Source organism: Natator depressus, chromosome 26 (assembly GCF_965152275.1).
Source record: "Natator depressus isolate rNatDep1 chromosome 26, rNatDep2.hap1, whole genome shotgun sequence".
Lineage (NCBI taxonomy): Eukaryota > Metazoa > Chordata > Testudines > Cheloniidae > Natator > Natator depressus.
The window spans coordinates 7,546,709-7,574,054 of NC_134259.1; the positions used below are offsets into that span (position 1 = coordinate 7,546,709).

At 41.5% G+C, this 27,346-nt stretch overlaps 1 protein-coding gene and 1 long non-coding RNA gene across 3 annotated transcripts in view; one reads left to right on the forward strand and one right to left on the reverse strand.

Annotated features, from left to right (window-relative positions):
- Positions 1-1,116: 1,116 nt before the first annotated feature.
- The window catches only part of EBF2 (EBF transcription factor 2), a 182,977-nt gene continuing 156,747 nt past the window's right edge, over positions 1,117-27,346 (reverse strand). For both annotated transcript variants that reach the window (XM_074940036.1, XM_074940035.1), the window contains exons 12-17: positions 25,987-26,075; positions 24,698-24,763; positions 24,420-24,597; positions 22,108-22,293; positions 18,707-18,874; positions 1,117-5,518 (exon numbers count right to left, since the gene is read on the reverse strand). In XM_074940036.1, coding sequence (XP_074796137.1) covers positions 5,487-5,518; positions 18,707-18,874; positions 22,108-22,293; positions 24,420-24,597; positions 24,698-24,763; positions 25,987-26,075 — 719 coding nt within the window. In that variant the 3' untranslated portion in view covers positions 1,117-5,486. The remainder of the gene's footprint in view (positions 5,519-18,706; positions 18,875-22,107; positions 22,294-24,419; positions 24,598-24,697; positions 24,764-25,986; positions 26,076-27,346) is intronic.
- LOC141978157 (uncharacterized) lies at positions 12,320-18,914 on the forward strand. The gene is made up of 4 exons (XR_012636343.1): positions 12,320-12,391; positions 14,900-15,017; positions 17,385-17,463; positions 18,800-18,914. It is a non-coding gene; the product is annotated as an uncharacterized LOC141978157 (long non-coding RNA).

A 27,346-nucleotide genomic window follows, 5' to 3' on the forward strand; every position in this document is an offset into this window, starting at 1 on the left:
CAACTAGCTTTTTTTTTTTTTTTTTTTTTTTACGAGCTACCTACATGGGTTACCCAAGACCTTGGATCTAGAGGCATAAGGGTAAGAACGTGTTGCATGCCTCCATACTCCCTCCCAGGAGCAGGTGAGTGGGAATGGTTAGGGCCAAGGTTCTTCCTTTCAACCCACTTGCTGGTCATCACAGCTGAGCTGGTGCAGAGAGTCTGGTCATTTATTATTGATTTAGGCCAGCAGCAGCAAATTAATATGCACATAATGAAACAAGAGGGAAGAGCGACTCAAAGTCTGAGTCATCATGTCTCCTGGGCTACTGCAGCTGAGGGTAGAACCCTTCCTCAGGGTTCTACCTAAAGACACAGGGTAGCCCACATGACCATGGGTCATAGCAAATAATATGACCCATAAGTCTCATCAAACCAGGCACTTTGATTTTTAATGGAAAAATGTTCATATTTTTTTTCCTATTTGATCAGCTCTAGTCAATGACCTGCTGCTTGCCAGCTCAAAAGGACAAGAGAAAACAAACAAAAACCCTCTATGCCTCTAACTGAAATCTGTCCTTTAATAGATAATCATTAAAACCCTATCCAGCTTCTGGGAAATGAGTTTTCGTCTGTAGCTTTCTAGGGTTCGTCAAATATTTGAATGTGTTGAAGTTTGACCCCTCTCCCCCAGTAAAGGGAAATATAACCCCATTTTTAAGGCAGCGCCAATAAATGTGAAGGCTAGAAATGATCATTACGGTCATGTAGTCTGCCAAAGATTTCTGCATGTAGCCCAAAACTTGGGGTTGAACCTTTCTTTTAGAAAAACATCTAGTGTTGATTGAAAGACTTCACATGATGGCAAATTTCCCACCTCCCTTGGTAACCTGTTGTAATCGTCAATTACATGTGCTGTTTAAAAATGAGCATCTTACTACCACAGAAATACTTAGATAGATCCACAAATAGAAGAAGAAATTCATAATAAAGGCTATTTGACGTTCAGAAACTTTCAGACCATTCTTTTTACAGTACAAAAATTTTATTTTTTTTTGTTAGGATAATTTAAAGTTTAAAACTGAAGTAGACATATTCATTTTACAAACAAGATATTCTTCAATAAGTAGGACCATTAAAAACAGTAAACAAAAAAAAGCTATCTTTACAAAAAGCTCTGTGCATAGCAACTTCATACCGTATATAATAACTGACAAAGCAAAAAAAAAAAACAAAACAAAAACAAAATAAATGAACTATACAATTGGGAGAAATTATTTTACAAAAGGGAGAGAACGGTCTTTTAAAACCATGCATATTGAAAATGTGCAAAGAAATAGGGAGAATAAAGATGCTATAACAAGATAAATAATGAAATAAAACATACTCTTTCAAAGTTAGGATAAAATTTGTAACTACCTATCGCAACACTTGTCTTTCTAGTGTCAAAAAGGAAACTTGGTAGAGAATTCTTAAACAGCAATGACTAAAAAAAGGACTGATTAGTTTATTCCTTTTTTTAAAAAAAATCCTTACACACAAATTTACACATTACTTTTTTTTACTTTTTGCCACTGCCAAAGTCCTTGTTTCGTGATCAAGGATTTCTGGTTGTTTTTATTTACACATGTTTTTCCACGTAAAGCTGCCAACAAGTTGAACAAGATGCTTTCTACGCATGAGCAAAATTCATATTCTAAATCATGGCTATGTTAATGTCATTACTTTTGGTCAGCTCAAATCAAGCTAAGACGTCCTTTTTGTTCACTCTGTGGGCAGCTACATTCATATTTCTCTTTCTCTAGGTACTTGAGAGAGTCTTCTAGGGGGGTTTTCTTTAGGTCTAAATTGTACTCCTGACTTTCCAAGTAGAGGGTGACTAGCAAATAGAGTTAATCCAAGTAACTTTTTTTTTTTTTTTAAATGCCACAGGAATTTTGAAAATTTTAGAAGCGTTTGTTTCAATGGTCTGATTTTCTTTTTCTCTTTTCAAAATTGGCAGGATTTTTTTCAATATATCTAAGATGACCAATCAAAAAAGCACATTTTGAACAATTAGCAGGCTAGTATTTTCATGAAATATTTCCAATGAAAAGTTTTGAGCAATAGATGAAATTATTTAATTAAAAAATTTCAATAGCTCTAACTAGCAAGCAGCTGCTTCCCAGCATATGGTCTAAAAATCCATATCCAGGATTTTCTTTGTGCACAGAAGTTCTAAGACTGGCTCCATGTCCTTTTGACAGCAGAGATACCAGTATTTGAAGGTAACCAATGGGAATCGTTGGAGAGGCGAAAACAGGGACACACATCTTTATGCACTTCATGGAGCAAATGGACTGCTTCAGTGGCCAAGAATGGAAAACATGAGACACTTGAGCATTTATGGGAGAGGCCCAGAATGACAGGTGGACTGTGAGGGGTGAAAAATACCCCAGTGAGTTTCGTCCATCTCTTGGCAACGTAGGGCCTGATTCACTGAAGTCAGTGGGAGTCCTCATTCCAGTTCCTATAGCTCTCAATGCAAATTTTCTGTATAGACAAGGGAGCCTCAAACATCAATTTGTGGCCTTCTAGTCTCATTATGATACTGAGATCTCTGAGTATATAAAAATTATTAGATTATTTGTGCTATATAACAGTCACCAGGCTAGTCAGATTGAGGGTGAATCTCGGTGAATTTATAATAGTACAGACTTTCACTCAAGACTCCTTACCACGTAAGGTCCTTTCACCTTCTTCTGCAGATCATTTGGTTTCAAGAAGAGTCACCCGTTCACTCCCAGATGGTGCTAAGGGCGCACAAAGGATCTGCAGAGGCATTAATTCTCACAACCACAGTTAATGGTAAGTTTTATCTTATTTTACCTTCTCTGGAATTCAGACATTTTATCTAGTCTAACTACAAGACTTTGGTTCACTCCATATTCATGATTCTGCTCCTGGAACACCAAATATCCCCAACCAATTCTCCTCTGCGGGGTACACTTAATTGCCACTTATGCTGCTCTTTAAATTGGGGTGTTGATTTTAAAAGCAAATAAACCCCTTTTCAAAGTGGATTTCATGCCAGTGAAAAAAGCACCTAATTGATCATCTATCAAACAGCCACAGCATGGTCAGCAGCAACACAAGCGTCTCCCTTGCCTGCCTCCCAGTTCTATCCCACAGGGATCATTTGAGTTTCCTTGGCTTCTCTGCTGAGCTGGGAGCTAATTAAGAGCCAGATCCTGCAAACAGTTAGGCACATTGAGTAAAATTTCTCACATAAGCCCTGATCCTGCACTACACGCCATGAAGACGGAGCCTCGAGCGGGATCAACTCTGGTGCAGTGCAATGCAGGATCAGAACTGTAACTAATCCATCCCATTGCCTCCATTGGGATTGTTTACATGAGTAAAGTTACCCAGGTGTCTGCTTGTAAGGCTATGGTCCTATGATGCTGGTTCTTGAGATGGAAACACCTGTCCCCTAGAGACTAGACGAAGATCTATGAAGTCAGGGGACACAGCAGCTTTCAGTCACAAATAACCTGGGCTAGATTTGAGGCTTTATAGCCTATTACTAATCCACTCCCAACATAGAAATGCACATTAGCTCAGCACTGGCAAAGTGTCATGAATGGTGACTCACTCCCCTTCTACCATATTAAATGATCACAGAATAAACTAATAATTTACTCACCCATCAAACACAATGACTCTCCTTGGCGAATGGGCAAATCGAATTTTGGGTGTTGCTTTATCTTAAGGGTGCATTTGTAAATAGTTAAATACATTCTTAATCGATGTAATAAGAATGTTCCAACCATACCTAGTGTATGTTAAAGACACTCCCAAGAAGAGCTGGTTGAAAACTTTTCGATGAAAAATGGCTCTTCAACTAAATGGCAATTTTCTTGATTGTTTTTTCATTTTTCATCAGGAAACCAAAAAATTCTCATTGGTGTGGCTTTTTCCCCTCCCCTTGTGTTTCCTTCTTTTTTCCATTTGGAAACAGAAAATGGAAAACGAAACAAGTAAAATTTTTCTTTTTTGTTTCTTCGTTGAAATGCTGAAAATTTTGAACCAAACCAATCTGGTGGGTTTTTTCCCATTAAAAATACTTAGCATTGTTTGACTACAACTAGCTCTAGTTATAAGAAGATGAGTGGAAGATGGCATAAATAACCTATTGGCTTGCACAACAATTGAATGACCCTTTACTGAAATGTATTACTCATTAAATACATTAAAGATGAAGAAGCATTTTCCAATTTACTGATGAAAAGTGCTATAACAGAGTTAGGTGGTATTATTCATTGTTGTTATTACGTAACCCTTTATGACTGCACCCTTAATATAAAATGTAATCCTATTTTGTAAGTCTGCCATAACTTCGTGGAAAACAATCATTTAGAGAACCTTTCCGATCCCCCTCCTGTTCATGTGAAAATTTGAAAAATAAACTCATCATCACATGAAAACCTGATTTGTTCAAACACTTAGAAACCATTCATTTACCAGTCGGGTCTTTGAAACTAACCACCTTACCCCAGTACCTGAAAATCTTAAGTGAAGCAAAAGAAGGAGGGAAAAGATGTGGATAAAATTCTTACATTAACTACTGGCTTATATATATATACTGCAATGCGTATAAAAGTTTGTGATGCGTTAATCAGAAAGAACCCTACACATCCTTGCACATGGCTCAACAGGGGGCGAGGGAGAGAAGAGAAGAGCAACGGCAGCAATAAGAGTACGTCTCTTAAACTTGTCACTACGTTTTTGCATCTTTTTTTTTTTTTTCTTCATTGTACAACAGGAGGAAAAAGTCCAAAAAAGGTCTTAATTGCTACCTCTACATACAATAAGTTACAAGTTTATTTAAATAATTGTAAAACATCTTACATTTTTTTTAAAGAGGTTAAACTATAAGTAAACACACACATACACCAAAAGTTCCATCATTCATGTCAGTTTGTCCTAGAAATTCTTCCATGCTGGTACCCTGTTTTGTTGTTTGTTTGTTTGTTTGTTTTCTGCATAAACTAAATTGGTATCTGAAAGGCTCCATAGAAAATAGAAACTTCAACTTTTTTCCCCTACAAAGTAAAACAAATAGTATCCAAAATATCAAGCTTGAATCCTTTGCCAACTTTTTTTTCCCCTTTTCGTATTTTACAAACGTTAGGAAGGTTTCATGTCCGTCAAAAAAGACCTTGCGTTTCTGACCCCATCGTGCCAACCGCTGTCCATCCTGGCTCTTGGCTGATCCTTAGTTTGCAATGTTTTAGGAGTTGACGTGGCTACATAGGAAACGTGGAATGCGTAAAAGATCCAGACTCCTGTCTTGTCCGATTTGTAGCAGTTGTTCCTTTTATTTTTTCCGGGTGTGGCTTTCCCCCAAAAAAGAGCTTGTAGTGCTTTTTTTTTTTTTTAAGTGGTCCATCACAATAAGTAGTTTTGTGCTGTAAAAGAAAAATGAAAAACAAAAACAAAAAAAAAGCAAAATGTCCTCTTCTTTTACATCGGGGGAACGACAAGTCCAGTCATGGCTGAAAATGAAGATTGACAAGGTTGAAACTTTGGCGGCTCTTTTATGAATGCAGAATTGTGAGCCACGCCTTAATAGAGAAATTGACAGGTGAGCCACTTCCTCTCCCACCTGTGATCAAATATCCCCATGGCAACTATCTGTGGAAAAGTAATACTAGGCAAGTTTATTAGTCATAGAGTTTAAGGCCAGGCGGGACCACCAGATCATCTCGTCTGACCTCCTGTGTATCACAGGCTGCCAACCCCACCCAGCACCCGCCCAGTAAACCCAACAACTGAAATTAGACCAAAGTATTACAGCCCACAGGCGACTAAACTATTGTGTTATAGGCAGAGAATAGGAGGGACTGAGGTGCACCAGTGCCCAGGGCCCGCATTGACCCTTCAGCTTCTTTTAGTGCCAGTTAGCAGCCTGAAAAGAGGCGCGAGCATCATGTGACCCAACCCGCTTGTCACAAGCAGTGAATGAACCACTCCTGGAGAATAAACTCCTCCAAAAGTTCTTGCCTTCTGATGCTGTTTGTTGGCTAAATGAAGTGAGTTGGTGGCTTCAGCACGGTGCCCAGCTTGAGACACCTTCAAATGGCCTGATGTTCATAGGGTGGGAGCTCGGCCCTCCCTGAAAATCGGCCCCCTTTCGGGGGTCTGAGGTTGGGCCCCTGAAATCACGAATCACTTCTCAAAATGTAGGCTCAGGTGTCAAAACATACCACGACCACCAGATCCCTGGGTGAGCGGTCACAGCAGAGTGGCCGAAGATGGACGACGTGTGAAAACAACCCCGCTTCCAGCCCCCTAGAGGTGCCCCCTCCAGAACGGGGGTCACACATCGTAGTAGGGCAACTTGGGAGAAGCTCGCACTGCCACTTCCCATCCTGTTTTCCTTCTGTGCACAAGTTACAAGGTTTTGTCTCCAGAGCTGTTAATCCAGCTCCTTTCCTCTCCACTACATTCCATATAACTTCCCCATCTCCCCCTAAACCCTAGTGAGGCAGAGAATGAGTTCCCATCCCTTGACTTGAATTCTTATTTTGAATTAGCGCTGTATAAACTGCTTACTTTTTTTTTTAAAAAAACCCCAAGATTTCCTTTTAAGCGTGCCTAGTCAGATGATGATGCTTAGCAATGAATACTGGTTTATTGAGAGGGAGGTCATCCATCGTTGTTAGAGTTTTATACTGCTGCCCATCACCACAGTATCTGTAAAACCAGTAGCAATGTCCTTAGCAGAGTTCATGTAACGTCTGACCCTTCTCTCTTTTTGGGGGTCAAAACTCGGCTTGGGTCTTCCATTCTCCTTCCCCCACGCCCCACCTTCACATTTCTCACTTGCAGAACTGGTTAAGCTGTGACTGGGCAGTGGTAACATGGAATCAAATGGGAGCTGTGCACCTGAAGCACCTACAGGATCTGGGCCCAGGGCTGCCTTTCCCCTTTCATCTGAGAGTGACCAGAACTGGATTTTGTCCATTTAGCTTCAGCAGAAATTATCCACCAGCCTCTCTTTCTCTTGGTTTATCCCCTTTGTCTGAATCGCTGTAGTTTACCGGGCACGTCGCAGAACACTGGACACAGGTAAACTATTTACTAGTCACTCTCACTGGCTTTAATTGAAGCTGTGTCTTTCCTAACAGACAACCGGAGCATTTTAAGCTGCCAGGAACTGGTACTGTTCCCAAAGGCTTCGTTGGGTAAGTTTTTGTTTTGTTTTGTTTTGTTTATATATATTTAAAACAAAAGCTAGTGGGTCATGTTTTCAAAGGGGCCTTGTTTCAGTGTAAAGCCCTAATTCTACAAAGATGTATGCCCATTGAAATCAATCAGATTATTCATGTACTTAAAGTCCTGTCTTTGCAGAGCCTTGAATTTCACCCTTATGTTTGTGTTAAAATAAATTGCAGGAATAGGGTAAGAACTTCAGATGGCATAACTCCATTTACTTTAGTGGAACGACATTGATTTTAAGCAACTGGAGATCCGGCCCACAATTGGGATCATTTAGCATTATATGTAAATAAATGTTTTTGTGTTCAGAAATGATGATGAGGAATAAAGCTACCCTGCAATTTTAGGGCACAGAGACAGAAAGAGAGAGTGAAACTGACCAGTCTAGATGAATTGTTGCTGCTGAGTGAAATCTTTCTTTAAAAAAAAAAAAAAAAAAAAAAAAAAAAAAATTGGCTAAGAATTCGCTGTTTGCAGTGCTGTTGTAGCCATCTTGGTCCCAGGATATTAATGAGACAAGGTGGGTGAGGTGATATCTTTTACTGGACCAACTTCTGTCGGTAAGAGAGACAAGCTTTCTAGCTACACGGAATGCTTCTGGTCTGGGAGAGGTGGTCTGGGTATGTCTACACTTCAACCACGACAGGGATGCTACAGCTGCACCGCTGTAGCGCTTAAGGGCTTGTCTACGCAGCTCATCTCCACCACCGCAGCCGTAGAGCTTCAGTGTAGATCCTACTTACGCCAATGGGAGGGGATCTCCTGTCAGTGCAGGTAATCCACCTCCCTGACCTAGCGCCGTCTACGCTGGGAGTTCGGTCGATTTTACTACATTGGTCAGGCATGTGAATTTTTCACACCCTTGAGCAAGGTAGCTATGCTTGCTGTAAATTCCTAGTGTCGACCAGCCCTCAGTGTGTCACAGCTAAATACAAGGTGGAACAGTTTGGTTAGCATAAGCAATTAACAAACATTCTAAGAGACCATTCAAGGTGAAATGGCCTGTTAACACCGCTGTGGTCATAGGACCACAAAACCAGGGGGATAGTGGGTTATAGATTGTTGTAATAAGCCATAAATGCAGCGTCTTTACAAGACGCTAAAAATAGTCTGAATAAAGTTATGAATTTAAGGTCCCAGGCTCTCTTTTTTTTTTTTTTTTTTTTGGAAGGTGTTGTGCAGGTTTCCTTTGAGGACGAGGACTGAGAGGTCACATGTGGAGCGATCATTTTGTGAAAAGTGTTCACTCATGGGCGATAGGGTGTTTTTGCCTTTCCATCATTTTTCTCTGAGAGTTCACATGAGAGCGTCGTGATTGTCTGGTTTCACCCACGTAGCTGTGACTGGGGCATTTAGTGCAACAGATGTGGTCCTCCACATATTGTGATACGCATGTAGGATGACCAGATGTCCCGATTTTTATATGGACGGTCCCGATTTTTCATTTTTTTTCTTATTTCGGCTCCTAATACCCCCCACCCCCTGTTCCGATTTTTCACATCTGCTGTCTGGTCACCCTATAGGCATCTGTAGGACCTATGGATCCACAAGTTGGTCCAATAAAAGACATGATCTCCCCCACCTTGTGTCTCTAAGAATTCCTTAGCATTTTTCATGCAAGGATCTTAAAAGCATTTACAAAAACACAAGTCATGTAGGTAGGTCTTCTTATTCCTACATTACAGTGAGGGAGACCAAGCCATTAAGAGGTGAAGTGACCATTTCTGTTAATGCCCATGATGTGTTAAGGCGCTTCCCATCCCCAAAAAAGGTGGCGTGATCCTTGTTCTATGGGCTGCCAAAGGATGGTTAGTGCCACAGCTTGAAACAGACTCCAGACAGTGCGCTTCCCTGTGCATTAACAAGTCTCTTCTTCTCCTCCTCCTTCCGTATAGAAAAGAAACACAGTTGGGGTATGTCTGCATACACAAGTGGCACTGGCTAAACTAATGTAAGAGTGGCTCTAGACAAAGGTTTGCTGGTTTAATTAAATCAGTTTAACATTTAAACTGATGCAACTTTGGGTGTGAACCAGGCCCTGGATTCTTTTTAAGGTGGGAGAGTTGTCAGAATAATTATAGTGACAAAATTCATTATTGCTTTAATTTAAAAAAAAGAGGCCGTACAGTCCAGAGCATTGGGCTAATATTTTTACTGATACAAAGGGCAGCGATACCAATTAAACTCATTTCTCCTAGTGCTGGGCAGAGCTCTAATCGCCCCTGACACTTCCATCTGAATATTGCACCTCCAGCTGTTCCTGTGGCAATGAGTAAGTAGATTTTAAGAATATTTTCTCTCCACACACCCCATGTGCACACACTTCTTTCCACAGCTCAAGTAAACGGCTTGGATCTGCTGCTTTCTCCTCTGCCCCACCCTCTTCCCCCCACTTCCCTTTGGGGCTGTGTTGTCAAAAGCCTATTTCCCAGCCTGTACCACTTTTTATTGAATGTTTGCGAGGTTTGGATTAAGGTCTTACACTGCTAGCAAAGCTGTAATTATTTTTGCCTGTATTACTATATATTGAATCGATGTAACTTTTCAATAAAGGTGGTTCAATGCAGGACACTCCCTGATGGGTTGGGAATATAGAAAGCAGAGTCATTATCCCAGAGGGTTTTTTTTTTCTTGGAGGGAAATGGAAAAAGAATTAGAGATGAGCCTTATTGTATTAGCCTTCACAGCTTGCAATTATCAACTGAAACACTTGATTAAAATTGTCACAAAGTTGGAGAATTTTATTTATTTATATATATATCAAGCACCAAGAATACCCAGGTGCTATGGTGATAGGCTTCTTCAGTGTGTGTAATTTAATAATAACAATAGACACTACACAGCAATGGACGCTTTACATTTCTCCCTGCCTTGTAGGGAAAAGAACTCACTGTTACTCATGGAATTCACCTAGCAGGCTAGGAAGGATTTTAAAGAGGTAGGGTGTTTATAGTAATGTAACCTCACACGGAGCGAACCAGATTTTCAAAAACAACTCGTGATTTTTAGATGGCCAACTTGAAACCCCTTTACAGGGGCAGGTGCTCAGCCCTTTCTGAAAAACTGACCCCCTGTAAGGTATATCAAGTTAGGCACCCACAATGTCTAGACGTCTGAAAGTAAGTGTGTGTGTAGCCATGCGTACATAGACCCCATTTTATGGGCATGGTATTTCAGAAGTGCTAAGCACTCAGTTAACTCAATGAGAGTTATCAGTACTCATCACCTATAAAAATCAGAGGCAAGGGGCGTGTGTGGGATGCTGTTGGGTAGGGGCAGGTGGGTGGAGGACAAAGAGCGGCTGGGGACCTTGACAGGTTGCCCAGGCAACTTTAATTCTGGCATGTCTTAATTTTTGGGTGCTTGGTTGTGCAACTTTAACATTCTTTCAACATAGTTTCTTGGATGTAATATGCACATTTACTCTTATTTAAATATGAAACACTTCTTTTTACACCCCTGCCCCAGCTTTTTTGCAGTTACCATGGTAACGTTTTGACAAGGCTGTCTGGCCGATGTAAGAAGATTGACCAAAGCCTGACCTAAGCAGTCCAAAGTCTAACAAGTTCTTAGATATCTCCCCTTTCTCTTTACTAACACCCTACACCACTACCTCTTTGTTTCCCTCTAGCAAAGGCCTGGTCTCTCACTTATCCCCAAACCTGAGGGTTATATTATATTTTCTTGTGAATCCTAACTATGAAACCACAAAAGCTGTAATTTAAATAGGATTAGGGTTGATATTTTTCAAAGATCTCTTGAATTAGAATTAAACAAATGTGGTGACAATGAAGTTGCTGGTTTGGGGAAAGAAGTCCAACATGTTTGTCAAATTAAAATGTGTCTGGCTTAATTATTGAAAGAAAAATGGAACTGATTTTTGCAATTATGCTTAGATTCGCCTGGAACAAGTAGACATGCATCGTCAGTTGCCTTTTCCATCATGTTGCTTTGTGGGAGCGAGAGGAAGGTAGCTTCCATTTCAACAGCGGATGGCTATTCAGAGTGGCAAGCTACAGCACTTCCCCAAGGAAGACTAAGAATTCAAGTAAGTTGTCGGCTTACATGCTGATAAGAGGGTTTAACCCTAAAACTATTGGGCCTTATTTTTGTGGGCAGACCACAGTTCCAGCTGATGTCAATGGGAGCTGCAGCATCTCTGAAAATCACGCCCATTGGCTCTTAATAGACCTGGCTGAAATTTTTCATTCAAAACTTTTTTTTAAGGCAATTTTCAGGGTTTTTGTGTGTAAGATTTTTCCAGTTTTTCATCTCAACCAAATATTTTGAGGGTTTTTTTTGTTTTTCCTTTTTGTGTCATAGAATGAAAGCTGTCTAGGGTTTTACTTGTTCAAAACACCTTCAACTTTGCCAAAGAAACTGAAATGCTGTTGCCCTGTAACTGGCATTCGAATGCAGCTCCTAATCCTCTGCTGTAACAAAAGGACGCGCGTAGCCTCTCACTTGCATAGGGTAAAAGTTGTGTGGGGATTAAGCCCTTGATGGCAGCGCTGGGGGCTAAGTGGAGAACGTGCTATGATCTGAGGGCAGGATGTTGACTAGAATGAGGGTAATGCAAGATGTGGCCCTGTTGGCTTCTGTTTGTCCAGCGTGTGTCAGAGATATGTGGCACTACCTTCTAGCAAAACACAGCATGAACTCCTGCACATGTGAGTGAGTTTATGGCAGTTTCACATGGACAAGGGTTGGGCGGGTGGGGGGTGGAAATAACATTTGTCTGTATATTGGCAGAGTCCAGACTCTATTCGACAGGGCCTCCATGGTTGAATGTAGCCCAGAAAGCCTGCACTTGATCAGCTGTGGCCTCACTAATGGGTTTCAGTCTAAAAACAGAGAGCTTGCTATGGCTGCCAGGAATACAGATGGGATGATGGATGGCGAATGCTAAGTTTAAGTCTCTGTGTTAAAACCATGAAGATGTTTGTATTAAATTGAAATGTGGGTTTATTTGTTTTTGCTTTTTTATAAAAACAATTGTGCCATTTAATTCTCTCCCTCCTTTAATTGCTGCAGGCTGCCTTGTGTAACTAATCAAGTGATGGGGCTAGAAGAAGGGGACCACACGGAACACCAATGAGTTACACCAGCTGCCGCTCTGTAATAGGCATTAGAATGCAGAGGTTAAGGTAGGAAAGCGTTATGAATTACAATGTGCACAGTCTCCCTGCCAGCTGAGGCAGGGTGGTGCAGCATGGGAGATGTAGTTCAGCTGGGGAGTCTGGCCCATCGAGCCGATGGGGGGCATGAGGCACTGTGGTGGCATTTCCAAATGGAAAATGGCCAAAGCATTTACATTGTGGGGGTGTCGTGGTTTTTCAAAATGAAGCTGAAATTTTCCATGGAAAGCAGATGCTGTTTTGGAAAAATGTCAAAACCCCAATTTTCCACGAAGCCGGTTTTGATGGCAAAGTTTTGACCCACTCTAGTTAGGTGGGTGAGGATCTCACCCTGACCAGCTAACACATTTGTAAACAGCTCTGTCTGTGTCTGCACTAGCTACTAAGTGGTGTTTCAAATCACCACCCGTTTTCCCAGATTAGACAAGCCCCTGGAGTTCTATGGGAAGAAGGAGAAATAAATTAACTTGGCTTGTCTACATGGAAATCTGCACCAGATTAATAAAGGTGTGGGCTTGTTTTATAAATCAAGTTTGTTAAACTAGTGCAAAAAGCTGACTGGACACTCTTATTGCAGTTGGAGAGAAGCTGAACTGTAATAAGCCTAAATCAGTTCGGAATGACCTTCTACTAAACCACGCTTAAGAGTGTCCACACCAGGATTTGCATCAGTTTAACAAAACCGGTGCAAAGGTGGGTGTAGATTAGGTCTCTGTTCCCGATCTTTCCTCTTCTGCAGCCACTGAGGACTCGACACTAGAACTTATCTTTTTGGGACCTGTCATTCTCTTGACCAGGTCAGGCGATGAGGGGCGAATTTAGGGTTGCTAAAGACTAGCTTTTGCTCGTGAACCCCAAGTAGCCCCCTCATCCTTCCTGCAAAGTACACCATCCAGCCCTAAGAAATTGAGTGGTCTTGTATGTCTACACTACAGTTGGAAGGTGTGACTGCAGCACATGTAGGCACACCTCACCAAGCTAGCCAGTACGGCTCTGGCTTAAGTGCTGGTATCACCCCTCCCGCTTGTCGTGTAGACACACCTTTACAGGTGAGCCCTTCCTACCCTCCCCCTCTTTATGGTGTGTGATGAATAGGGCCTGAAAGATGTTTTCCAATTAAAAAGAGATAAATAAACCTGTTTGTATTTTACACTAGAAATGGAGGTCTGGTCTCTCTCCTGGATGATTGTAAGACACCTGGAGAACTAGTGAAATTGACCATCTCAGAGAGTGAAACTGAGCAACAGTAAAGGGAGGAGGAATCTTTTTATGAAGACTGTTTTAAAACTTTTAAGTGTTAGCTCATGCCCATTTAATCGTTTCAATGGCTAAACAGCCCTTGGGAGAAAAGACCCCTTAGTTAAGATCCCCTGTGTTCTGAAGTATGATTTCCCAATACTTCTCTCTATAACCAAGAAGCTGGGGAAAAATACTGGCAGCCCTCTATATTTCAAATGTAAATAACATGCAGAAAAACTGCATTTTTGACCAAAAAAAAAAAAAGAAAAAAATCTTTCCTTATGATGGTTGGACAGCCTGAATTGAGAACAAACCCCATTGCTGGTAACCTGTAACATGCTGAAGGCATTGTCTACGCTCAGGATTAAATCAGCCAGAGGTGTATTATTGATGTGTATGTTGTGGTGGTGTCTAGAAGCCTCTGTCAGGTCACCCATGTGTTAGACACTGTGCAAACAAAGAGCTTACAATCTGTGTAGCTGCATCACTGCTGAGCCCCCAGGGCAAACCTGGAAAAGGATGGGGAATCAAGGGACTTGAGTTCTGTTCCCAGCTCTGCAACCCTGAACAAGTCACTTCTTCTTCAAACTGGGGTCAACCCCAATGGGTGGCCTTTGGGACTCTCTGCAGCTATGCTGATGACTGAGTTGGGGATATTCCACAGTGTAGACAAGACTTGAATGCCCTTTAGATTGGCTAGGGTCCTGCGGGTTAACTGAACCACAGACCTTACGAGGGTTGCCTCCTGTTCCTTGCATTTTTTTTCTATTGAAATGTCCTGAGCTGGCCAATAGAAATCAAGGCAGTCAGTGCTCCAGCAGTTTCCAATTTACTTGCTTTCTTATCAGCTGCCTTACATCTGCGATGAGATGATTAAGCATAGTGTACTCATCATGCCATCTGATGTCACGTCACGTTATATCTTCCCTATGCCGTTTTTAAACTGGCTTGACGTATGACATGAAATCAGCATGCAATTTTTCAGCGCGGGCTCGCCTGCTATCAATCTGGAGTATGTCTAGAATTGGATGGTGTTCAGGATGGACTGCTGCTTGTTCCACCCCATCGTGTCCTGTTGTATAATGGGAATGTATAGCAGATGGAAAGATGTAAGCAGGAACACATGGCACAGGATGGGGTTATCTGAGGGTATCCCCGCATGGCTTGGGTGCGTTGGCTCTCAGCTTTGTGTTGTACAAGAGGCACGTGGGATTGCTATCTAACCTTACTCCTTAAGGTAGGGGCATACTTTCTAAAACAATACTTTGTCCTCTCTAGCAGCTTCCATTTGAAGACCGCAAGGGGATTCTGGCAAAAATTCCCCGCCATTGCGAACGCTGCTGTAAACTCCACCAGTGACAGGACGTCCGGACTCTGAAAGGCACTTAGCTGACAGGTAAGGAGTTGCACTAGTGGGTGCATTACAAACACTAAGGCTTTGTCTACACAGAGAAGTTAATTGCGATTAAGGTAGGGTGTGAATTTAAAGCGCAGTAGCTATTCCGGACTAACTTCTGATGTGGACACTCTAATTCTGGAATAAGAACATGCATGCAGAGAGTTAATCAGGAATAGCTCCGGTATAGGCAAGCCCTACATTAACTCTCACAAAAAGCCTTGTGAGGGATGTAAGTATTATCCCCATTTTACAGATGGGGAAACTGAGATGGATACAAGGTCAAATAATTTGCCCAGTATCAGAGCTGGGAATAGAACCGACATCTGACTCTTTGGCCTGTGCTTTCATTGCTAGGCTATATACTTTATCTCCATGAGCCTGATCCAAAATCCACTGAAGTTGCTCATGGAAAGAATGCCATTGATTACAAAGCGAGTTAGATCAGGCTTTACTAAGAGGATTGCTATGCTACAATACAATATACATTTTTAGAACATGTGTTAACTGGTGGATGTGAACCCAACATCTTAGAGTTCAACTTGCCCAGTCTACACTAGGGTTTTAGAGTGCATTAAACATTTTTGCGAATGTGTTTTTAAAAAGATACCTTTTATCCTAGTGTAGGCCAGCCCTAAAATAATGTTGACAAAGGAGCCCTGCCTCCGGGGAACTTGTGTTTTGGAAAGGATCCAGACCCATGGCCTAATTTCCAAATGAACATTCCCACAGTGTTGACAGTCCCCAAAAGTCAACAGGAGGGTCCCAATGAGGCTCCTTAAATGGCATTACTGTGCAAGGGATGAGAAATCTGCATTGCAGCATAGCCAGAGGGCTGGTCTATATGCAATTTTTAGTACTAGTTTCACTGTACTGATGTGAAACCCGTATAGTATAAATTTAAGTATACTAAAGTTATATAGTGGTAGACAGGCACCTTTATAAAACTGCAGCCAGTCTAAGGATCCTGGCTGCGAGCACTAACATCTCATTGCTGGATGAAGGAGAGAGGTAGCTTTTCTACCCTTCTTTGAAAATTAAAATGCTTCTTGAGGTTAGTGTTTACAGTATTGCCTACAGGGACCTCTTGTGCCAGGCAGTGTACATACACATAGTGTAAAAGGTGTCCTGCTGTAACTGTAGCTACACTCCCATGGTGTAGATCCAGTTGTACTGGTATAAAGATGTTTTTTCCCCTTAGAGTTATTACCGCATGGAAAGGGAATAAGCTATGCCACTTTAAAGGTGCCCTTTATTGCTACAGCTGCATCCACACTGGGACTTGTACAAAAAGCGCATGGAGACCCCCACGAGAGAGAGAGAGAGAGTTCCAACCCCAAATACTTCTGGTCACACGTTCCAGTAAGGTTTCACAGATGAAGGGCTAATAGATGGAATAGACATTGAGCAACATGAGTTATGGACGGATATAAGCAACCTGTTGAATGAACAATTGATTTAACTCTTTAAAAATGGAACTTTAATATGAAGTGTAACCGAGCGTCCAGTCTAAATAGACAAGACAAACACGGTATGTGTAGACTAGGAAAAAATGTGTTGTAAAAATTGAGTTAGCTACTTTGAGGCAGCCTGGGGGGGACCCCTACTAGCTTAATACAGCTGTAAGAGGTCAGAACCTAGTGCAGATGCAAAGTGGTGTTGGCTATCTTGAGGTGGTTGGTTTGTTTTATATACTTTCCTTTGGCTGACATAGCTACAAAGGGTGAGTGGGACAAGCACTGTTTTGAGTAGCTTACGACATGTGAGGGGACTTCCTAAAATGAGGCCTTATCTCTACACAAGTTGGAGCAGTTTACCAAAGGGCTTGTGTAGTCCCATTTCAAACAGGACTACGTCAACGTGAACCTGGTACATCCTAACAGCTCCATGTAGAATTAAAAGGTAACACGATCTATAATTCACATCCCTGTAGTCTGCACTATGGTGTAGACAAGCCCTAAGGCTTTTTAAAAACAGATTTTGCTAAAACTGGTGCAAACGTGTTATTTCAATAAAGCGCTAGTCTTTGGGGAACAGGTTCAAAGTAAACTAAAATAAAAATGTCTACATAAGGGTTTGCACTAATTTAAATTCACATCCTAAATTAAACCAGTGCAACTTTCTTGTGTAGAGAAGCCCTATATCTGTTCTAGAGCTGTGTAATCTGATATCGCTAAATCAGTTTAAGAGTGATTAAAGAGGCACTCAAACTGGTTTAAGGCATCGGCAGGCTGATTTTAAATGGGTATAACTTCTGTGTAGACAAAGCCTTATTTACCTACAGTTCAAGTATTTACTTCAAATCCTTTTACCCTCTTTTAAACTGATTGGGAGAGAAGTAACTTATCTCTTTCTGTTTACCGGAAGACACAGCCAACCTTCAGGAAATCTCACTGAAACTAACTTGCTTCATATGGACCTGTATTAAAGGCATGAAGTCTCTCAAGTAAGTGGCCTTTTTTAACAGCTACAGCATGCTTTTAAAAATATAATTATTTTTGTCTGATGCACATATGGGGGTGTGATTCTTTTATAAAATAAGGAAATTTATGTGCACTCCCTGTGGCCTAGGTAGGGATTAATAATGCACCCAAACAGGTATGTTTTGTATGGCTCGGTTTGGAATTACCACTGAGTCTTGGCATGGCTGAAGTCCCAGAGCCGTGTTTTCTCGGGTATCGCTAATGAATCCTGAAGGAGCCAGATCGCTTCACAGGACGTATAATTTTTTTTTTTAATGACGAGTTGGAGTGTATGTGCGTGCCTTATGTCTCCCCAACAGCCTGTTGAGAAAGGAATGTAGGACAGCTTTCCATTCTTATCTCAATGTTCACATTTGTTTTGCAGATCACCTTTAAAGAGGCTGTAAATGCACTGTAGGGCTCAATTCCCTCTATGAGCCTAAATCCTACAGCAAGTTTTAAGAAACTGGCTGCTTCCTATAGAGCTGTGGATTAGCACTGTGGGCACATTTAAATGTCCTTAAAGGTCAGGGAGAAGCCCTCGTTTTCAAAAGAGCTGGTATTTAAATGCAATTAGGGCATATCTACATTTGCAGCGCAGATGCTCTATGCGGACGGGAGAGATCTCTCCTGTGCACACGAGAGCGCTTATGTCGGCCTAACTTATGTCACTCAAGGGGGTGGAATATTCACCCTCTTGAGTGACATAAGTTAGACCGGCATAGGCTCTGTCTACGCTACTACTTAAGTGAGTCAAGCATAGCTCCATTGAAATCAAGGTCACTTTCTTGAAGTCTACAGTGCTATCTACATGTTGTTGTTTAGATTTAGAAAAAAAGGTTAAAGGGTGGGGCGAGAAGAGAAATCCCATCCATAAGCTCTAGGTGTCCTTCGCCTAGTTTAAAAATAAATTCAAAATGCAGCAATTTAAGATACTGCATTACAAAACCTCTGTGATGGGGGGAAAAAAGGCTAGTGAATTTCTCACAACACAGAAGGCCTTGGGTGCCACATGCTGAGTTTATCTGTAGCGCTTTCTTTTGAGATGTTGAGAATCTTTTTTGTACATAAACACAAGTCAGAACCTCCGCTGCTGTAAATCCGCATAGCTCCCTAGGACTCACCACTCACAAGATCATTCCGGCCCTGTATGAAATAGCTACGCCTACCTACAGTACAGGGTCTGCTACATCTGTGCAGGCTGAAAATCAATTTTAAATTTCTTACCTCTAAACCCATTTCCATTGCCACTCGAGCAGGCAGGGGAGGGAGACCCTTGGGGCCTGATGACAGGGGCAAAGGCACTCTTCTGTTTGACAGCAGGAAAGACGGAGGAGGAGAATGGAAGGATGGAAGAAGCGCTGGAAGAGCCAACTGTTGGACTTGAAGACATTACTGCAAAATAAGAGGTGATCTTCTTCAGCAATGGAATTGATAAGAGACGAGGTAAAATTGCATTGCAATACATTGTTTTCCCACCTTGATTCAGTTGTGAGAGTATAAAAATAATAATAAGAAGAAACTGTTCCTATCCCAAATTGCTAACCATGCTCCGCTGATACATATGTCTCAAGCAGATGCAGTTTTATGTAATATTACTGCTTTCATACAAATCGTATCCCAAAATGTTTTTCTAAGGTAAAATTAAATATAAGCATGGGGAATAATATTTTCAGGGGAGAGCTGAAAAAATGGCAGAGTGATAGCCCAGAACTGTTAATATGAAGGAGCTAGAGAGGATAATGCTCTTTTACTCATTGGTTGAATGAAACAAAAGAGGATCTGGTGCTAGAGAAGTTGATGGGTTAGGGCCGGTCAAATAATGGTAACCATATCCCCTCCCCCAAAAGGAAAGTTTTAAATCTAAAAGCAGGACCTGTGGCACCTTAGAGACTAACCGATTTATTTGAGCATAAGCTTTCGTGAGCTACAGCTCACTTCATCAGATGCAATGATGAAGTGAGCTGTAGCTCACGAAAGCTTATGCTCAAATACATCGGTTAGTCTCTAAGGTGCCACAGGTCCTGCTTTTCTTTTTGCGGATACAGACTAACACGGCTGCTACTCTGAAACCATTAAATCTAAATGCAATTTTTAGCAACCAAAATGAAATGAAACCTATTTAGGTTTTTAGTTTTCCCCAATGGAAGAGGAGGACAAAAATAGCTGATTTGGCCTCTTCCCCTCTAAAAAAGCCCTGCAACATTATGTTAACTCTGGAAGTGCGAAACATGCACAATAAAGCAACCTGTTAATCCAAACTGCATTTCAAAGTATGAGGCAAGGGATAAACTCAGTCTGCGTGGACTGAGGTTTGTATGAACCCAAAGAACTCAGACTTGAAGTCTAAAGTCATTGCAGCAAAACGCTGTGGTGGCCAATCCTGTTCTCACTACTAAACAGGGAGCAGGCTCTGTCTCCACCTGAACATTATGCATATTACTTTTAAACTTAAGTCACTGTTCTAACAACAATGACATTGTTTTCAAGTGCCCAAAAACTGTGATGGATTCAAAGATTTCAGGGCCTGAATGGATCATGATGATCATCTCGTCTGACCTGCATGACACAGGCCATAGAATTTCACCCGTTGGGCTATATTTTAACAAAAGAAAAAATGCTTTGCACTTAGAGCAGCTTTCAGCCAGGATGCTTGCAGCGCTTTTCAGGGTCCTGTTAAGCCTCACTTCGGGGTAGGACACATTGTCTTCATTTTTACAGATGGGGAAATTGAAGCCCAGCGATGGGAAGTGACAGGGAAAGTCAGGAGCAGAGCCAGAAGTGGGGTCTGCCTCCCAGACCTCTCCTCTCTAACCCTGTGTCACTCATTCATAGCTCAAGATTCAAATGAAACTCGGTCTCACTTTAGGTTTCAGTTACTGCTAATTCTATTCGTTTATTGTTTTCATGGGGATTAAGTGACTTTAAATGTATCTTTTACAAGTAATTCAGCATGGATTATGTGATGATATCAGTAGAGCTGCAGCTTGGCAGAGACCAAAATGAAGCAAAGGCCCTCTTCCCTTCACACAAGGCCCTGCTCACAAATTCACAGCTGGAATTTACTCTGCATCTATTCTTCTTAGAGAAGAGAACATTTGCTTTAGTTAAGGGGTCTGTCAGCATTTCATTATAAACGCCTATTGTCAGGGGTTTATAATTCAGCCGTAAAATTCTCTCTCTCTCCCTGAGCTGAAACTTGGCACAGAGAGCGCAGCCAGGAAGTGAAGGCTGTATGTAAAAATTTGAAAAACATCTGTTTGGCCATTTTGAAACTCTACCAGCATAAAAACAATAGAAGAGGCAAGTTTCAGAAGTATTTTTGTGTGTGTGTGTATGGAGGAGAGGTTCACTGGTGTAATTAAACCAAGAACCCTTCCCTTTGATATTGCAAACCATTAGCGAATGCAGACTCCTGCTTTTTTTTTTAATACCAGGTCAATTATTAATTCCCAGTTGTGCAGCCCCTTACACATAGGAGATAAAGCCATAGTTCTGTGATGACTGTCTGGAATGATACATTTATAGTCTCAGGTTGCGGCCATCCTGTGCACTAGATATTTTTCCCCCCAGAAAAATCAAATGTAGCACTGGCTGAACAGCCCTGAAGTCCTCCTTTTATACAGGGATGTTTATTACAGAGACTATGGCAATGGTAGTAGAAGCCACTCTGCCACCTGCCACAATATCCTCTAAGGGCAAGAGGGGTAGTTTAGCTTTCACAGCCCATTCTACTCTAAGAGGGAGGAAGGCTTGGATTGTTAAAGTTGCCCAAGGGAGTTAGACGTTTAACTCCAATCTATGTCTACACTGCAATCACGGGGTGTGATTGTAGCTCAAGGAAACATATCCAAGCTCACTTGGATATTGGAGCAGTGAAGCTGCAGAACTGTGCACTTCAGGACTATACAAGTCCACCTGGGATGCTGGCTAAAGTGCTCGGGTATCTGAGGTAGGCAGATTAAAGCTCAGGGCTTGTGCTAGGGGCTGTCGCCCTGGGCACCAACTTCCAGGAGGCACCATGCTGCTGTGGCACTTGCTTTTGGTTTGTTTTTTACTCTGTTGATTGACCTGGGGGACACCAAAATGTTTTCTACCCTGGAGGGTAAAAAAGCTAGGGCCATTCCTGTTACAGCTAGCTTGGATATGTCTACATGAACTGCAATCACACCCCACAGTGAAGACATACCCTTAGTATGATTTGGGTGAATAATGCCCTGTAGGCTCCTTTCAGAGTGCCAGGTGAAACACCTAGAGGGTCTAGAAATGACTCCAAAAGCCTACCCCTTTTCTAATGAAAATTGTAACAGGTGTTTTACAACCATCTTGTTATGGAGCAGGGATAAAACCATTGAAATGTGATCCTTTTCTATTACATTATATAAGATGTATTTATAAGTGAGCATTTGGCCTCTGCTGAGACTACCAGCATGGGGGACAGTTCTGATGGTAACTTTGGGAGGGGAAGGATATAACAAATTATTAAGTCTTGACAGGCCTGATGGATGCCTCTGACGTAAAGGCTTTGAGATCCTCCTTTGAAAGACACTGTAAGTGCAAAGTTTGATCCACGTATGGCTTAAGTAAAAAAAAAAAAAAAATCTGCTATCGAAGAGGCAGGCACTTACTTCCATAGGGAGATCCTGTTGGAGAGCCATTAATGAATCCAGGTGAACTGGGAACTCCCAAGTTAGACATCGGGACATTGCTGTAGCCGTTCATGCTATTACTGGAGGTGCTATAATTAGACTGCTGAGGTGTTGAACTGGAAGAGTAACCTCGAGGGGAGATGCTGCTTGTATTACGAATGTAACCTGAAATAAATTAAACATTTCACAGTGAGTCAATGAATATGGCCTGAAACTTTTCTTTTCTCTGTTTTCCCAGTCTCAAAGAAATCTTTTGAGATTGCTCTTTTAGACCCAGATTCAACAAAACACTTCAGCAAGTTTCATTGATTTAATGGGACTGAAGCTTGTCTTTAAATGCTTTGCTAAAACAGGGCCTAATCTCAGAAATTTGTGTTTTTTGAGGCTGTGTGTGTATTTTCCTAATCAGATTTGATAGTTTAAAACTTGAAATTGGAGTCTAAGATCTGAAAAAAAACAGTAAGCTCATCTTTTAAGGGTTTTGTAATTTGTGTGGGTTGAGGTTATACTTTCCAAATAATTAATGGATTACCACTTAAAAATAAAGTACCAAAATGTATTAGTAATGGGAAACTGCAGTCAACTTTGGGATATACCCTCCTCTTCTTGTCTGTCTCGGTGCGAGAAAAGATTGGCCACATAAGTCAGAAAAAATTGGCTCAACTTGACCAGTAGGGACAATGGTTGTAAATACTGCAGGAGCAGGTTTTGGTCCATTTTTTTCCCCCATCAAACACAATTTCAGTTTTCAAAAATGACTGGAAAAAAAGAGGAATGAAGCTAAAAAAAAATTCTGTATTTTCATTTTAGGCTCAGTTATTTTTCAGTGAAGAAACTTCATTAGAAAAATTTCATCACCACTAATTTAATGTAAGTTAGTTACCATTTAGGAAATCACTGGATTCTGCTAGTTGAGTTAATCCAAGTAAATTAATAAAGGAAATGCAAATCAACATGAACAATTACGTTTTTCTATATATTACATTCCAGAGCTTGTTAAGACTTCATGATATCCAGTACTGAGACCTTACTGCTGATCTGTGTAACATTACCTTTCTAGTTACATTTGGCAGGATATACCTGGACATAAGTTCATATGACATGACTTTCACCTCCTGGGAGGACATTGTGTCCAACTAACTGTGCATTCAGACTACCCAGATTGTATATTACAGGAATCTAGTGTTAAACTGAGAAATCAAGCACTCCAGTCAGAACATTCCAAAAGTTTAAATTGCTCCCCTGATGTTAGCTCTGCTGTGCTGCATGTATTTTATGGCACGCATTACTAACAATGGTACATTAAGGTTCACATTCAACAAGGAAAACAGCACTAGTAAATACATGCAATTTGGCAAAGTTAACATTGTAGAAGAAACAATTAACTTTTAAAAATTCTCAGCCTCTCTCCGCAATGGTGGTAGATGCATTTACTGTCTTGGTGTTTTCTGAGGGCATGGATATGACTGAAAAATGTGAATTAGAATGAAAGTTGGAATTCAGCCTTACGTTTGCCAGAAAAGAGACTATGGGTAAAAATTTCAAATGCACCTAAGTCCTAATGACTTCAGTGAAAGTTAGAAGCTGAAGTCCCATTTTCAAAAGTGACTTAAAGCCCTTGAACCTAACTCATGGAGGTGCTTTGAAAATGTTCCCTTCTTAGGATCTGCTCCAAAACCCACTGAAGTCTAAGGACTTTGGATCAAGCATTTACTCATCAGATCTGCTCCTTGTACTTGGATAGCAGGCCAGAAATTTGTCAAAGCAGTTTTTCAATGCAACATGTAGATTTCAACAAAATTGTTTAGCTATAAAAAGCAGTTTTAAAAGTCTGAAGAGGTCAAAATCAGAATAAAAATCAGCCAAAATGAAATTTGGAAATTTCAAAGTTTTGTTTTTGGTCCAGGACAGAATGGAAAAAATTTAAAATCATGGCATTTCCTGCAAAACAGGAAACCAGGTCCCTGCCCAGCTCTAGTTTTGGTGACAAAAATAAGGGGTTTGTATGATTTACTCCAGCCCCACAGAGCCACTATTCTGGCTCCTGTGTCACCAAAGAAGTTGTTACCTAAATTCCAGTTGCAGGACCTTTATTGTTGAGGACACATGAGCTAGAAAGAAACTAGCTCCTCCAGTTTGCCAGCAACACATTAGCCATTAAGGCGGCCGGGTGTCTACTTTTCAACTGAGTAGATATGGAAATTGAGACACCAACATGAAAACAGAGATCCCCTGACGCTATTTTTACAATCACGTTTTAGGATATGTGCAAACATTATAACAGACATTACCTTGGTTGTTCCCCTGTGTCGACTCGGAGATGCTGACTCCTAACTGGCTCCCATAGGAGTTGATTCCCATCATGCTGCTATGAGCTGGAGAACTAGACAAAGCAGGGATCTGGCCGGGATTCCTTGGGACACTATACAATGCTTCTGCTATGTCTGCAGCTCGCTTCAGAATAATATCCTACAAGACAGCGACAGCCTACGGTCAATTTAACTTCAGGAAGTTTTTACAAAACCTTGAAAAAGGTTTCCCCCACCCCCACAAAAGCAGTCATTCTAACCTGGTTATTATGTGGTGTTCCATACAGTGCTTCAACTAGGTCAGCAGCTCTTTTCAACAGCATCTCCTGGAGGAGGAAGAGATGTAAGAAATGGCAAACCTTCAGAGACCCCCTCACCCGCCAAAAAAGACAGTTTTCTGCCCTGATCTGTTGTTTGAAATAAAAACCAGGGCCAAGATTTTCTAGTGTGACTGGTGTTGTGGGAGGCCCAACCCGGTACACTTCCAAGGAGTCTTGTTTTCAAAAAGTGCTGCCACGCACCCACTGAAAATCAAGCCCCTTTCAGGTTGGGCACCCAACATCGCCAGTCACTTTGGGAAGTTTTTACCTACACGTAAGAGCATCAATAAATCACAGTTTTATACTTTAACTGATAAGTGTGCCATCCTTCTGTCTAGGAGCTCTCCATAGTCCTGAAATTGCTCTTCAGAACATTGATTATAAGAAAATTTAAGGTGGGGTTTTCAAAAACACCGAGATGAATTAAGAGCATGAGTCCCCATTGACTTCCAAGGGGACTTTTGTTCCTTACTCAGCCACTTTTGAAAGTCCTACCCTTATTCTTTCAATTACACACATGCTTTTTTCTCAGTAATTGTAACAAACAATTAAGATTCCTCAAAGCCATCTTCAGTGTTTCTGTCATCTGCTGTTAATTATCTCTAGTTTTAGGGTTTGTTTGTTTTTTAATTACCATTATCTTCTTTCATCAGGCAAATTATACAAAATTATTATGACTTTTAAATGTAATCAGAGATTAGGCTCAGATTCTACAATGGAAGGGTCAAGCATGGCTATTATCATTGGTATTGCAATAGTGCCTAGGAGCCCCAGTCATGGACCAGAACCCCATGTGCTAGGTGCTATATAAACATGGGTCTTTATACATTATAAATGTACCTGTTCCATGTGGTTTCAAAGCAGGCAACCTTAAAGCTCACCTCTTTCCTGCTGTGAGTCTGCTGATGGACCCCCTAAAACTGGATCTGTGTAGGCAGATCCCTGCAGCTCTATGGATCCTTATAGAATTCAATGGGGTGCCAGTTGAGTGCAAAGGTCTGCTGCTGTGGATAAGGGCAGTAAACTATAGATATGGACTGGGAGGGTGTCTGCAATGGTGGGTTCCCAGCTATGGAACTGATTCTCACACTGGCAATAAAAGAAATTCCACATGCAACACATGGGCTGTAATGGTAAGATCTGACTTACCACTCTGTGCTTTATTACATATCAGCAGAAAAGAAAGTTGAAATTTAAAAGGCTTAGTGAAATGCTCGTAAATCTTTTACCTTGGCTAGTCTCTCTGGGTCACCGGGATGCCTCGGGATGACCTTTTGCAGTCTCTGGAAACCATAATCGATGGTGGGTTCATTTAAAGCTGGAAAAGAAGAGTAGCCAGACATGAGTGTGAGCCTTAGGCAATTGCTGGTTTAAAAAAAACCCACAAAACAAAACATGAAGCCTTGAGGTATATTCCGTGGAAGCCTGATCCAAAGTCCACTGATGTCACAGGAAAAACTCTTGTTGAATGGAACACCAAACCCTGCAGTGTCCTTAACATCATAACCTTAACGAAAAATTGGCCCCAATTAAGGGAGAGTCTCAGAGCCCAGCCTCCAGCCCGAGCCTGAATGTCTACGCTGCTATGTAGACAAAGCCTGAGTCCAAACACCCGAGTCAATTGACAACAGGCTCAGACTCGGTGTTGTAGGTTTTTCTTTGCAGTATATACTTGCCCTTGGAGACATATCCTCAGCGAGGGTAGATCGGCATAGCTCCACTGAAATCAATGGAGTTATGCTAATTTACACCAACTAAGGATCTGGCCCTTTGGTTCTACTATTGCTGGGCCACCAATTTGCTCTGTCAGCTTGGTTGTCACTTTCTCTGTCACTCTTTCCACCAAGCTCTCAGGACTCTTGTGAGGCTTTTGCTTACAGAATCCTTTAATCATCCTTGGAGTTCAAGGTAACTGAGCTCCTTGTCTCTCTTCTCCATTTTTACCTGGCTCCCTCTCGCCATCTCAGACTCTCTCTTTCTTCCCATTCCCTCCCATCTGATGAATGCAACTCATCCCACCTGTCTAGGCTTCCTGTGGCTGCCAGAAGAGTCATCCATCCCCGCTGAACCTACAGCTTGAAACTGCCTGGTAGCCCACTGCTCCAGATTCTATGCCAGCCTCATCCACAACCCCTACTTAATGTATTGTTGCTGGCACCAAGCCCCAGCTCATGACCAGTGGGAGGGCAGAAGAACAGGGAAGGTAACATATAATACCTGGAACAGAGGCAGGTAAATTTTAGACAGGATCTACTTAAGATTGCTGATCTGGTACCTCATTCCTCACCTCAACACCCTCCATGTCTACTCCTGAAGTTGCCTAATCCGTTAGCATTAGTCAGTATCTTAAGACTTGACCCAATACTTGTGAAATGCTTTGTAGTTGTCCATTGGAAGACAAAGTATTGCAGCCCAAATTTTCAAAAGCTAGTGGTGATTTCGGGTGCCTAATGCCAGACCTCTAACAGGTGACTTTCAGAGGGTGGGTGCTCAGCACTTTCTGGAAAAAAAAAACCAACCCCTTTGAGGTATCTCAAGTCAGGAATCCAAAAAATGAGCCCCTCAAAATCATTAGCTCTTTTTGAACAT